The 14196-nt window shown below is 49.1% G+C and overlaps 1 protein-coding gene across 11 annotated transcripts in view; it reads left to right on the forward strand.

Annotated features, from left to right (window-relative positions):
• Window positions 1-4115: 4115 nt before the first annotated feature.
• P2rx7 (purinergic receptor P2X 7) overlaps window positions 4116-14196 on the forward strand; it is a 51479-nt gene continuing 41398 nt past the window's right edge. For 3 of the 11 annotated variants that reach the window (XM_047560162.1, XM_047560170.1, XM_047560166.1), the window contains exon 1: window positions 4142-4226. Coding sequence is in view for 2 of the 11 variants with exons in the window: in XM_047560173.1 (XP_047416129.1) it covers window positions 11584-11708 (125 nt within the window). In the remaining 9 variants the exon portion in view is untranslated. Of the gene's footprint in view, window positions 4227-6300; window positions 6372-7958; window positions 8079-11471; window positions 11709-12658; window positions 12884-14196 lie in introns of those variants that run through there. The other 8 variants (XM_047560168.1, XM_047560167.1, XM_047560164.1 and 5 more) reach the window with 6 other exon arrangements.

The following is a 14196-nucleotide window of genomic DNA, read 5'->3' on the forward strand; positions in this document are numbered from 1 at the left end:
TGTCGGGCACACGTGGATATTGTGGCAGTTTAAAGAAAAACAGAAAAACAACACTTGTCTCCCCAGAAACCATGAATAGAGAATCGCCACAAGATCCAGCAGTGCCCCTGGCGGCTGGACGGCCCCAAAGGTCGGGAACAGGGCCCTGAACAGAAACCCGTGGCCCCTCGGTCATGGCACCGTCATTCACAGCGGCCGGGAAAATTACAAACGAAATGTCCACGGACAGGTGAACGGACAAACGAAACGGAGCGTCCACACGATGGCACATGAGCCTGGACGGCGTCGCCACGAGAGGCGCGGACGCAGAGCACAGATTGTGCCGCTCCAACCACAGGAGGCACCAGAAGAGTCAGGCTCGTGGAGGCCGAGGGCCAAGTGGTGGTGCCAGCCTGGTGCTGGGCAGGGCGCAGAGGGTATTCAGCTCCGGTTCCGGGTGACAAGAGACCTGGAGATGGCTGGTGCTACGGTTTGGATGTGTCCCCCAAAGCTCACGGTGGGAACCCAAACCCCCAGATTCATATGGCGTCAAGAGGCTGGGGACTCCATGATAGCATCAGTGGCCTTATTTTATTTATTTCTATTTTTGGGGATTGAACTCAGGGGCACTCGACCACGGAGCCATCTCCCCAGCCCTATTTTGTATCTTATTTAGAGACAGGGTCTCACCGAGTTGCTTAGCACCTCACTTTTGCTGAGGCTGGCTTCGAACTTGCGATCCTCCTGCCCCAACCGCCCGAGCTGCTGGGATTGCAGGTGTGCATGAGCTCCTCAGTCTGGTCAAAGACGGCTCGTCTCCAGGTTCTCCTTCCGGCCTATGAGACGAAGAAAGAGAAGGGGGTGGCCCCGGCTCGGGGTGGCCCCGGCTCGCGGAGTCCTCTCTACCTCCTGACCTCGCAAGACCTGGCTCCTCCCTGCAGCCCCGCCTAGAGGATGCTAGCCCTTCCCCCACCCCCATGGCGTCCTCTCTGCTCCCCGAGGGTCCTGGCAGAGCCACGGTCCTCTATCCTGAGTCAACTCATGGCACCTGGTTGTGCCACCTTCTACACCTTCTCTTTGATGATGTCCACTTATCAACCAGTCAACCAACCAGTCAACCCTCTTGCTCAGAGGCCTTTGGAATGGCCCGTCCTTCCTCCCCGCCCAGTTCTTACCACCTCACGGATGACTTCAGTGACTGTGAGACCCAGCCAACCTCCTGGCCCCTCAGCTCCTGTCCTTCCTCATTCCAATGACCTTTGCCTCCATTCTACTCTAGCTACCACCTCTCTTGCCAAAGCCTGGACCCACCTGGGACTATCTTCTCCAGGTTCTTTCTTTCTTTCTTTCTTTCTTTCTTTCTTTCTTTCTTTCTTTCTTTCTTTCTTTCTTTCTCCTTCCTTCCTTCCTTCCTTCCTTCCTTCCTTTCTTTCTTTTTTTCTTTCTTTTGGTGGTGCTGGGGATCGAACCCCCGGCCTTGTGCATGCTAGACAAGTAGTCTACCAACTGAGCTAGATCACCAGCCCTCCAAATTCTTATGTTGGCCTGACCACAGGCTTGGACCCTCTGTTCTTTTGGGTATTACGGCTTAGCAGCGGCCCCTGGCCCTTCTCCCTTCTCCCTCTCAGTAACATGCTTTCTCTTCTCCCTTCCTTGGTCCAGTGTAGATTCCATGTCCCTTACTTTGCCCGCTTTCCTGCCAGTACCCAGATGGTGGACATTGTGAGGGACTCCTCAACAGCCATTCCAACCCCTGTGACTAGTCCAAGTTGATCATGGTCATTTCCTGTCTCTGGCCTGGAGAGGAAGAGCACGTGGCTGGCTTCAGCACTAGAGGATCGAGTCATGGGACAGAAGAGGATTCTGAAATATCTCCCAACGGAGAGACAGAACAATAGCTGGTCTTTCTTTTTTTTTTTTTTTTTTTAATTTATTTTTATTGTAAACAAATGGGATACATGTTTCTGTTTGTACATGGAGTCACAGCATACCATTTGTGTAATCATACATTTACATAGGGTAATGATGTTTAATTCATTCTGTTATTTTTTTCCTTCCCCCCACCCCTCCCACCTCTCTTTTCCCTCTATACAGTCCCTCCTTCCTCCATTCTTGCCCCCCTCCTGCCCCCCATTACGTGTCATCATCCGCTTATCAGTGAGATCATTTGTCTTTTGGATTTTTGAGATTGGCTTATCTCACTTAGCATGATATTCTCCAATTTCATCCATTTGCCTGCAAATGCCATAATTTTATCATTCTTTATAGCTGAGTAATATTCCATTGTGTATATATATACCACAGTTTCTTTATCCATTCATCAATTGAAGGGCATCTAGGTTGGTTTCACAATCTGGCCATTGTGAATTGAGCAGCTATGAACATTGATGTGGCTGTATCTCTGTAGCATACTGATTTTAAGTCCTTTGGGTATAGGCCGAGGAGTGGGATAGCTGGGTCAAATGGTGGGTCCATTCCAAGTTTTCTAAGGAATCTCCACACTGCTTTCCAGAGTGGCTGCACTAATTTGCAGCCCCACCAATAGCTGGTCTTTCTTTTTGAGGATGAGTTCACCACCCAGGGAAACAGGGTGGAGGGACAGAAAGGTCCTGGGCCACTGATTATGTGGTCAAGCCACTGAAGTTCGCCTTCCCCCAGGATACCCTATTCCATGTGGTAATAACTTGGTTCCTGTTAAGGTCAGCTTGGGCCAAGCATTCTGCTCTTTCAGACAAAAACACACTAAATAACATCATTTTCAATTTGCAGCAAAAACCTAATCCTGGCTCAATCCTAGTTTCCTCTTATTCTATTTTCCTACCTGTCCTGCTTAGACAGATGGAGAAAACCACAGACCCTCCGTCCCCTAGAATTGCCAGATGCCTCTCTGCCCTCCACCATCAGCAGGAAAGCCTTAGTCCCCCCCGGTTCCCCCACAGCCTTGGTGCTGAGGGTCGCAGAGCACCTCAGTTATTGTGTGACATGGGTGGCTGTCTGGATGAGGAGACAGATTAGCTTAAGTTTCCGAGGCTAGCACGCGTTTCTGGTTCACGTGCTGAGGAGAGGAGGTGAGACCTCGGGGTTAGGATAAATCCAGTATTCACAGGAAGGAGAGAGCAATTATACCCAGAATAACCTGCAGGAGCCAAGCCATTCCCCATGGCTGGGTTGAGTTAGGGGACAAAAGAGGAGCTTTCTGCCCTGCGTTGTGGGGATAGCGAGACCCAGAGAAAGGTGGCTCAGGGGGAAGGGAGGCAGAGAAATACAGCCAGCCTTCTAGAAGCTCCTGTATCTTGGGCCTGGCTAGTCGAGGGACATAACTTGGCTGACGCTGTTTCAGGAACAAATGTAGATGGCCATAAGAAACAGGGGCGATACCAGTGGCCACAAATCCTACACCAGAGGAACCACTTTGCAAGTCCTGGTGGGTGGCTGGGTGTAGAGGGGGCAGCGGATGGCGTGGGTGGGAGGCCCACAGACACAAGGTCTTAAGTCTCAAGGCCGCCCGGAGCGCCAGCTTTCCCTGCTGAGGCTCTTCTCCCGCTCCCCAGAGCAACTCCTTTCAATCCTGCGCCCTCGGCCCCCTCCTGCCCTGGGCCACCCCCTTTGCTCATGTCAGGCAACCCTCCTCCTCATTCACTCAGGAAACTGAGGCCATCTGCCTGGAACGTCTCCGGGGACATCTGGACTGGCCTGTCCCTCCCTCCCATCTCTGTCGGTCGAACCCGGCAGTGCCAGAGCGTTCTTATCAGCACTGTCTGAACGGCAGCCACCGGCCACGCGTGGGTTTGAGACAGAGCTGGTGCAACTGAGTGGCTGGATTTTTTCCCTTCATCTCATTTTAATTAATTTAAATATGAAGAGCCACATGTGAGAGAGAAAGAGAAAAGCAAGTTTGAAGACCAGAGGGCCGGGTCTTCGGCTAACCCTCTGACCCCACTAAGCAGGAGACTCCTGACCCATCTTTGATACAAATTCTGAATTAGAGGGTGAGAAGGAAGGAAGAAGGGGTCGGAAAGGCACATTCGCTGAGAAATACAGAGGGGAAAATATTGCTTTGACCTTTTTTAGTCATTGCGGTTCTTGAGAGAGAAGCCACAGTGAACCGTGACTGAAAGGTGTCAAGCCCCAGGAACCGTGAGACTCATGCCTTTGCCGCAAAGCCAGGCCAGCACGGACACGGACAGAGTCTGAACAGGAGGAAGAACCGAACACCAGCCGGTGGAGGAGGGCGTGAGGCCTTGCTGGTGAGTTGTTTTAAAGGGCGTCTGTTCGCTTTGACTTTTCTGCCTTAGTACAGAATGTGTGAGACTAGAGATTCAGCTCAGGGCTGGTGGTTCCATGCCATCCCCAACACTGACCTACCTGTTCAAATCTGACAAGCTTGAGAACCACGTCCCCGCTACTCCACATGGTTGACCACTGGCTCTGGGGTCCTTTCTGGAATAATTTCTTTCTCTGCTGATTTTCAATGTTTTTATCGCACACCAAGCTCCCGCCTATCTTTGTGTCAAATACATGCCTCTCCTGGTCTGTCGGTCTGTCACCTGCTTGCTAGTGTTGCCTTACCTGTGCAGCTTTAGCCAGGTTTGGGGGACCTCCTGTGGCCACTGGCTTATTCACGCCATGCTCTCCCCGTGGGCTCTGGTGCACATAGCCTCTGCTTTTGCTCCCCTCCCGGGACCTCTGCTTAGCCTGGGCGCTGGTGTCTTTCTCTGGTCCCCTCCAGGTCACTGCACCCGTGACCCATGCCTTCTGCTCTTGCTCCCCTTGCTCATTCCTCAGTGCAGCCTGGAGGGTTTGACAAGGGTGCCAATGAGCTCCTCTTAATCCACCCCCCCCATCCACCTACTGCTCTTAGGATAAATTCCTGACTCCTGACACACATAAGTCTGAATGAATTGACCCCCAACACATACCACCAAGGATCTGGGTGCACAAAACTCGACTCAAAATGGATCAAGAACCTAGGAATTAGCCCAGAGACCCTGCACCAAATGGAAGAAAAAGTAGGCCCGAATCTTCATCATGTTGGCTTAGGACCAGACTTCCTTAACAAGACTCCTAAAGCTCAAGAAATAAAAACAAGAATCAATAAATGGGATGGGTTCAAATTAAGAAGATTTTTCTCAGCAAAGGAAAAAATCAATAATGTGAAGAGAGAGCCTACAGAGTGGGAGAAAATCTTTGCCACATGCACTTCAGATAGAGCACTAATCTCCAGAATTTATGAAGAAGTCAAAAAACTTAACACCAGAAATATAAATAACCCCATCAATAATGGGGCTAAGAAACTGAGCAAACACTTCACAGAAGAAGATACACAATCAATAAACATATGAAAAAAATGTTTGACATCTTTAGTAATTAGAGAAATGCAAATCAAAACTACTCTTAAGATTTCATCTCACTCCAGATAGAATGGCAATTACCAAGAGTATAAGCAATAATAAGTGTTCTTGAGGATGTGGGGGGAAAGGCACACTCATATTGCTGGTGGGATTGCAAATTGGCGTAGCCACTCTGGAAGCAGTATGGAGATTCCTTAGAAAACTTGGAATAGAACCACCATTTGACCCAGCTATCCCACTCCTCATTTTATACCCAAAATCAGCATACTACAGTGACGCAGCTTAATTCACAATAGCTAGATTGTGGAACCAACCTAGATGCCCTTCAATAGATGAACGGATAAAGAAACTGTGGTATATATGCTCAATGGATTATTACTCAGTCATAAATAAGAATGAATTTATGGCATTTGCAGGTTCATGGATGGAGTTGGAGAATATCATGCTAAGTGAAATAAGCCAATCCCAAAAAGCCAAAGGCCATATGTGTCTCTGATAAGTAGATGCTGACACATAACAGGACAGTGTGGGGTGGGGGTAAGGGAAGAATGGAGAAACTTTGGATTGTAAAGAGGGAAATGAGGGGAGGAGAGGGGGCAGGGGAAGGAAAGATGGTGGAATGAGACACACATCATTACCACCTGTACATGTGTGATTACTCGAATGGTGTAACTCTACATCGTGTATAACCAGGGAAATGAAAAGTTGTACTCCATTTGTGTATAATGAAAAAAATTCAAGGACAGAAAGCAAAATGGTGGTTCCCAGGGGCTGGGGGAGGGGAGAGTTACTATTTGATGGGTGCAGAGTTTCAAGAGGAAAAGTTTCCAGAGATAAATGGGGGGGACGGTCGTATAACAATGTGGATGTCCTTAATGCTGCAGAGCTAGATATTGAAAGATGGTTACAATGGTAAATGTTATATTACCTATCTGACCTTCTAAAGTTTTTTATATTTAAATTTTAAAAGGTATTGTCCATGACAACAAGACAATCACATGGTCTGATCCCAGGAGAAGGACAGAGGTGCCATCAGGCCAGGTATATTGTGGCCCTCATTCTGCTTCTTATGCTGGGTCTGCCCCAGGCTCCAACCTCCCCTGCCACAGACACATCAAACGCCACCGGATGTCCTGGACCTAAGAGGCCAGGTGGCGGTTGTTTTTGCTGTAGACAGGTAGAACTTGAGAAGGGTCTGATTCTCTAGGCTTTGCTCAAAGCTGGCAAGCTGTTGCTTCTCCAAAGATGTTCTGTACAATATGGGGTCCCCGTCAAGATTGTCACGGGGTCCAAGATCAAGAGACTTGTCTTTCATTTTGGAGCACACATCCAAAAACTCGCAGGTGACTGGACCCTGGAAACTTAAAAAAAAAAAAAAAAAAAGGGATTTGGGTGCAAGTAGTTTATTTGGGGGTGCCACCAGGAAGGGACTGGGGCATGGGCCAGGGTGAAGACTGCCAGTGCAGGAAGCAGAAAAGGCAGCTAAGACTGGGGGCATCTGGGTTCAGTCCCACTTGGGACCCGGGAGATGGCCTAGGCCAGACTCCCCAGCAGATCACCTGAGAGAGGAACTGGGCGTTTAACCAGCGGTGCTCCAGTCTTGCCGTCTCTCCTCCCTCCCTCCCTCCCTTCTGGCCCTCCCACTGTCTCCCCTTATGAAGGCGGCCCCACATGCCAAGTCCATTCTGTGTCCTACCCACACCACTTCTGATTGGACCACAGATCAATAGCTAGACCCATCAGATTCACTCCCCCCGACTTTGGAATTGGGCAGTTGCTCTGGGCTGGCACGGAACTGTGCATGCCTCACTCTGAAGGCTTCTTGCCCTCAGAGAGGCCAAGAAAGCCAGTGCTGGCAGCGGGTGTCCAGAGAGACAGAAGAGGGACCACACAGTCACAGACAGGAGAGCAAGCCCAGTACAGGGTACTTCAGCTTCTGCTTCTATTAACAGGTTTTCGTGTGGTTGGGCCACATTTCCTGCACTTGATGGTTGTATTTTGTTTTTGTTTTCTTTGGTACCGGGGATTGAACTCAGGGGCACTTAACCACTGAGCCACATCCGCAGCCCTTTTATATATTTTATTTAGAGATAGGGTCTTGCTGAGTTGCTTAGGGCTTTGCTAAGTTGTTGAGGCCGGCTTTGAACTCGCGATCCTCCTGCCTCAGCCTCCCCAGCTGCTGGGATTACAGGCATGTGCCACCACGCCTGGCTCCTGCACTTGAATTCTATGAGATAAGTGATCACTCTCTCAAAAAACAGCGAAGCAAAAACGTTCCTTTTCCGCTAAGGAAAGTCACTTGACTTTCCGAAACTTGTGACCAGAAACACACACACACACACACACACACACACACACACACACACAATCCCTGTTCCACTCACAACCTGGTTTCCTATTTCACAAAGAGGGATCTTAACTACCTCTCCCCTGCAAATCTTCCCCCAACTCCCTGGGCCCCATTAAGAACCGCTCTTGCCTGTTTCCCTCAGGGCCAAGCTGACACAAACAGCCTGTCCCGCTGTCTCCACTCTCCTCTCACCTGAAGGCGCCTTCTGTAGGCAGCTATTCCGCTGGGAAGCTGTGATCTGAAGTGTGTTGGGAAACCTAGACCCAGAGCTTCTGAGACTGCCAGGGTGGCGCTCAGAAGGGAGGGTTCGTCTGGAGATACAGATTTTGCATTCATTGTTTTGGAAAAAGGAAGTCATGCATGCGGATGGCGGAGAAAGTTCAGCTCTGAGAGAGCTGGTAAGTCTCAAGTTGGCTCATTTCCCTCCCAGGGGCCACCTGGTCTGTTCTTCCAGCTGTGTTAGCTTCACAGGCAGGGGACCTGTGCAGTCACTTTGGGGGCCAACCCATGCTTAGAAGGAAGCTGAGCTTGATTTAGTGCTTTATTGCTGTTGTCTTGAGAGCCTTGATTTTTTAATGGGGAACTCCGCTTTTCCATCTTGCACTGGGTCTCACACATTATGCAATAGCTTCTTTTTCCAGCCATATTCCATGCGAAATTAAGCAGGGAATACACATCTGCCCCTCCTCCCATCCCTTTTTGGTAATTCTTAAAACAATGTGTATGCACGAAACTTTCCAGGGAGAGGATGCGATAGTTGTTAGGGCTGTTCACCAAATATTTTTGCTTCTTCTCTTTCTGGATGTCGGGGGTACAAGGTGTAATCAAAGTTCCTGGCTCCCTTGTGGTGGGGTGGGACCCAGTGACTAATTTTGGTCAGTGATTTGCAGGTAGTAATGGATACATTGTTTCTTTTTCTTTATCTTTTCTCTTCTTCTTCTTCTTCTTCTTTTCTCTCTCTCTCTCTCTCTCTCTCTCTCTCTCTCTCTCTCTCTTTCTCTTTCTTTGTTTTTGGCAGCTGGGATTAAACCAGGGGCACTTAACCACTGAGCCACATCCCCAGCCCTTTTTGGTGTTTTATTTAGAGGCAGGGTCTCCCTGAGTTGCTTAGGGCCTCCCTAAATTGGCGAGGCTGACTTTGAACTCATGATCCTCCTGTCTCAGCCTCCTGAGCTGCTGGGATTACAAGTCTGCGCCACCGTGCCCAGCAGGTGCATCATTTCTAAGTCACAGCATGTAATTCCTTCTGTGAGCTCCCCAGGGTTCTTATTCAAGGGTGGAAGACAGCGGCTGCTCCATTAGCCTTGTTCTTGAGTGACAACAGAGCACAGAGCCTTCTGGGTGACCCATAACAGACAGGGAAGGTGATTGAAAAATAAGTCATCACCGTTTTAAGCCAGGAGATTCTGAAAGTGCTTTGTTATTGCAGTGTGATCTGCCCTGTCTTGACTGATAGAAACACAAAAGGTACTCAGAAAGAATTGCCGGAATTGATAATTATGGAGAGAAGAGGGCTGCAGAAAGATAAGACAGCATCACAGAGGTAAAAGGGAGAAACCAGGAGAACATGGGACCCAGGGGGGTCATAGAAACCAAACAGAAATTGCTCCAAGAAGTAGAGAGCGGTAGATGATGCTGAATGTGTCCAAGGGGTCAAATAAAAACAAGGAACGGAATACAATCGTGCAGTCTGGCAACCGAGAAGTTGTAGGTCTCGCTACTGAGAACAGCACCCCTGGTGGTGGTGATGGGAAATGGGATGAGGGCTGAAGCAGTCGAGCGGAAGTGCTCTGCCGCCCCAGGACGTTTCCTATACATTGAATCATAAGAGATGTGGCCTTCTGTGTCTCGCTTCTCTCACTTGGCATGATGTCCTCAAGTTCACCCACATTGTAGCGTGTGTCAGCGCTTCAATCCCTTTTATGGCTAAATCACATTTCATTGAAAACGTTGACTCGAGGCATGTTTTGTTGATCCATTCATCCGTGGATGGACGTTTGACTTGTCTGCCTGGTCATAGCTATAGGCACCAGTTTCTGGTGATCTTGGGAAAGAATGAATGAATGAATGAATGAAGAGAGCAGTCCAAGGTCACCGAGTCGTTAGGATAAAGGCTGGACTGGGAGCCAGGTGGCTATCCCTCTGAAGCCCGCATTCTAACCACCAGCTTTTACTGCCCCGTCCGAGTCCTGTTCATCTCCTGTTTTTACAGATAACGATTGCTATTTGGGCTGGGGTGGTGGCTCAGTGGTAGAGCACTTGCCTAGCATGTGTGAGGCACTGGGTTTGATCCTCGGCACCACATATAAATAAATAAAGGCATTGTATCCATCTAAAAATATTAAAAAGAAAAAGAAAACTATTGCTGTGTCACTCAGAGTCCCGGCAGGAAAGCTGTCACATACTCAGGTGGAGTAACGAATGATGGGACCATTTACAAAGGTGTGGGCAGAGTCAAGGAAAAGCACTGAGGGACAGTGGGGCTGGGTTGGCAGCAGTGGGGAGCCCTCACTACCCCCAGGCAAGGAGGGAGTGGTGTACAGATGTGGCACCGATTTGCAACTGAGCAGGGAGGGACCAGGAGTCCCGAATCCAATTCTCCAGTCACCTGACCTAGAAGCCAGGGAGGCCCTGATGCAGCTTATCTGACTGAAAAAGAACAAATGAGTTTAGACTGGAAAAGTCAAAATCTTCCTGGCCACTTACTAGCCTGGAATAACAGGACAAGGGATAAAGTCAGCCACAAAGATAACAGGAAACAATATGTCTCTGTAGCTATGAAATGATAATACCCCAGCCCCACCTCTGACGGACTTCTGCTTTCTTTCTCCCTGAGAAACACTGCCTCTGAAATCACACGTGGTCAGAAACTTTGATATTTGCAGTGATATGACTTAGAACGAGATAGATCTAAGTTACTTTGACCCAGAGAAGTACCGCAGGTGCAGAGCTTCAGACAAAGGCTGCTGGATGCAAGGTGTGACATTGATCTTGGCTTTATTGCTCCTCAGGAGACAGGCCCTGGGTCTCCTTGCAATCTACATTTGAAGTGGCCTGCTTTCCTCTACTGAAACAGCCCCACCTTCCTCAGAATCCTACAATGACCTCATCTCCTCTCTTGTTTGGTGATGTCCTGGGCTCCCATGGTGGGTGTCTCCCTCACTGAAAGAGACAAACATAGTTTTCTTGGACGATGACTTTACGGTGACTTAGCTCCTGGTGATCTGAGGCTGGCTGGGTTGTCATGGATCCACCTCCCAGGGCACAGAGGAGGTCTGGAGAGTAAAACTAGAGGATCAATTGGGAGATTCAGCACAGAAATTAAGTACCCCACCCAACAACAAAGCTGGTTGCCCCACCATCTGCCAGAGTATTGTCAAGGGCAGGGGAAGGAAAAGGGGACAATTTCATTCAAGAAATGCTCCCATACATCTGGGGCTGAATAAAGAGCTGTAGAAATGAACCAGTCAATCTATGAGTGGGGTTTGAGGCCATGGAAAGATGGAGGCCCTTTCCTGAGGCACAATGGAAGTATTGGGTCTCATGACATTTAAAGGGCTGCCCCTTTCTCCCAAAGGAAACTAGTTCAAAAAAGCGAATGGAAAGGGGAAAAGGAGAATTCTAAAAATGCGCACACTCTGAACACCATCTTTGTGCAGGCGTCTGGGGGAGGCCAGCTGGGGCGGGGTCCTCTGCCAGCCGGGCCTGTAGGACTTGGTGCTTCTTGTTTATCCCAGTCACATCTGGGCAGCGGCCAGGACCCGCCCCCACTCTGCGGTCATTGGAGGAACTCGAAGGCTCCCGCTAAGAATCAGTTCGTTTCATTTTGCGGTTCCTGGCGGGGAGTGGGGACTCGCAGTGGCCTTGCCTGGTAGCCCCTAAGCAGGGAGCGAGCCTCCCACCATGCCGGCCTGCTGCAGCTGGAGTGAGGTTTTCCAGTACGAGACCAACAAAGTCACCCGGATCCAGAGCACGAATTATGGCACCATTAAGTGGGTCTTGCACGTGATCGTCTTTTCCTATGTGTGGTAAGTGGCGAGCGGGGCGCGCAGATCTCTGCAGCCTCAGGTGCACCTCCTGACTCTCCTGTGGCTTCAAGCCTGCGGGACGCTTTCTCAGCAAGCTGGGAGGAGGAAGCCGCAGGAGGGAGGCGAAAGTGGCTCGATGATGATTCGGCTCCAGCCCAAGCCTGCCAGGCTGCGCAGGGCAGGCATGCCTGGGGAAGGTGGGAAACCGGCAGGACACCCCAGATTTCCAGGGAGGAGGCAGGGATTCCAGGGTACACCTGGTGATACTGCTGGCGTCTGAATCACCTTGCTTTGGGGAAGGAATAGGACCAGGCTTGTAAATGTCTCTGTAGGTTCTTTCTTTGCGTTTTGTTTTTCTATTTGTATGTGGGTGTGGTGCTGGGGATCAACCCCAGGGCGTTGTGCATGCTAAGCACGACTCTACCACGGACCCACAACCCCTCCCCTGCTTGTATTATTATTTTTAAAACAGTTTATGGAGATTCACACTCTATACAATCTGCTCATTTAAAACGTATAATTCAGTGGTTTTCAGTGTGTTCAGAGTTGTGTGATTATCGCCATAACCAATTTAAAACATTTCCTCTCCCCCCAAGAATCCTACACCCCTTAGCCTTCATTTCCAGCCCCCTGGTGCCCCCTCAACTCCAGGCACCCACTAATCCACACTTTTTTCTTTTAGCATGTTTTCGAATATTCATCCGTGTTGTAGCATGTATCAGACGTCATGCTTTTTAATGGTTGACTAGCAGCCCGTTGCATGGATAGGTGGACTTTATTTATCCATTCATCAGCGGATGGACATTAAGCTTGTTTCTGTTTCGGGCTCTCATGAACAATGCAGCCGGGAACATGGGTCAAGGTATGGCGGTGTGATCTGGTGTCTCTTGGATGCACACCTAGGCGTGGGCTGCTGGATCACATGCTGATGACACTTCACCTTCAGAGGAACAGCTGGCCCGTTTCCCACAGCTGTCGCACTCCTCACCTTGCCACCAGCAGGCGAGGGCTCCGGTCTCTCCACACCCTCACCAGCACTTACTACTGTGCCTTTTGATCATCGCCAGCCTAGTGGGCATGGAGCCGTGTCTCGCTGTGGTTCACTTGCATTTCCCTGAAGGCAAATGCCCTGATTCTCGGTGGTGGTGACGGTGGTGGTGATGACAGTGACGATGGTAAGTTGTGTCCGCACAGGGAGACACTGTAGTCCGCTAAGAGAGCATCTCTTTTAAAATCCTGGCTGTCTCCTTGGCCAAGTCACTTAACAACCTGTTTCAGCATCTGTTCAAATCATTGTTGGGTCAGATGGGAAATGAAATGTAGCCAGCAACTTAGCCAAACCCTGTCTCAAAAAATAAATAAATAAGTGCTGGGGATGTAGCTCCATTGGGTTCAGTTCCCCAGTACTGAAAAAAAAAAGAAGGCATGACCACCCCTTGTCATGATTATGATGCTGGCCGGCTCCGATAGGAGCTCCACTAACTGGCGGTTATTTTTAAAAATCACATCTGTGAAAGTAATTAGGCTTCCTCTCCTCTGAGTCTCAGAGTAGCCACATCCAAGCTTGGATTTGAGATCTCAAAATGTAGATTCAAAGATTCTTTCCATCTTGGTGCCTCAGTTCCCTCATCTATAAAGTGGGGATTGTTGTTGGGATCCCTAAAGTTGATAAAAGTTGATAAAAGTTGACTAAAGTTGATAAGTTGATAAAAGCAGAGCTGTTGGGGAGATGAATGGCACACAGCAAGCCCCACACATATTTGTCCTGCTCAGAACAAGGCCATCGTTAGGATTATCATGATTTGATTCACGTGTTAACTATTTAACATCTATTTGTATTTATATATATATATAAATGGATGGAACCCAGGGCCTCACACATGCCGGGCAAGCGCTCTACCACTGAGCCACAGCCCCGGCCCCGACACAGTTTCTTAAAAGCAGATTATTTAATTTCAGTGGCTCAGGAGGCTGAGGCAGCAGGATTGGGGGTTCAAAGCCAGCCTCAGCAACTTAGCGAGGCCCTAAAAACTCTGTCTCTGAATAAAATACAAAAAGGGCTGGGGATGTGGCTCAGGGGTTAAGCGCTTTTGGGTTCAATCCCTAGTAACACACACACACACATACACATACACACACACACACACACACAAAAAAAAAATTATTGTCTGTAAAAACAGGTAACTATGAGAATACCTTATCATGATAATCATTTTTCTTTCATAAGGTAGAATCATATCTTACATGCACCGAACGCCCTCAAATTCAGTTAGACAGCTTCCATAGGGACATGGAGAGAGAGAACAATGTAGTCAGTTAGTTACTATTTTTTTACTTTTTGCAGTGGTGGGGATGGAACCCAGGGCCTCATGCACACTGGGCAAGAGCTCTATACCCGCCTACATCCCCAGCCTGAGGAGAACGATTTAAGCAGTGCAGTGATTCAGCAGTTGGGTGCCCTGGAGTAAGCCTGAGATGGTATGCTTGA

This window comes from Sciurus carolinensis, chromosome 8, assembly GCF_902686445.1.
Source record: "Sciurus carolinensis chromosome 8, mSciCar1.2, whole genome shotgun sequence".
In the NCBI taxonomy this organism is placed as follows: domain Eukaryota; kingdom Metazoa; phylum Chordata; class Mammalia; order Rodentia; family Sciuridae; genus Sciurus; species Sciurus carolinensis.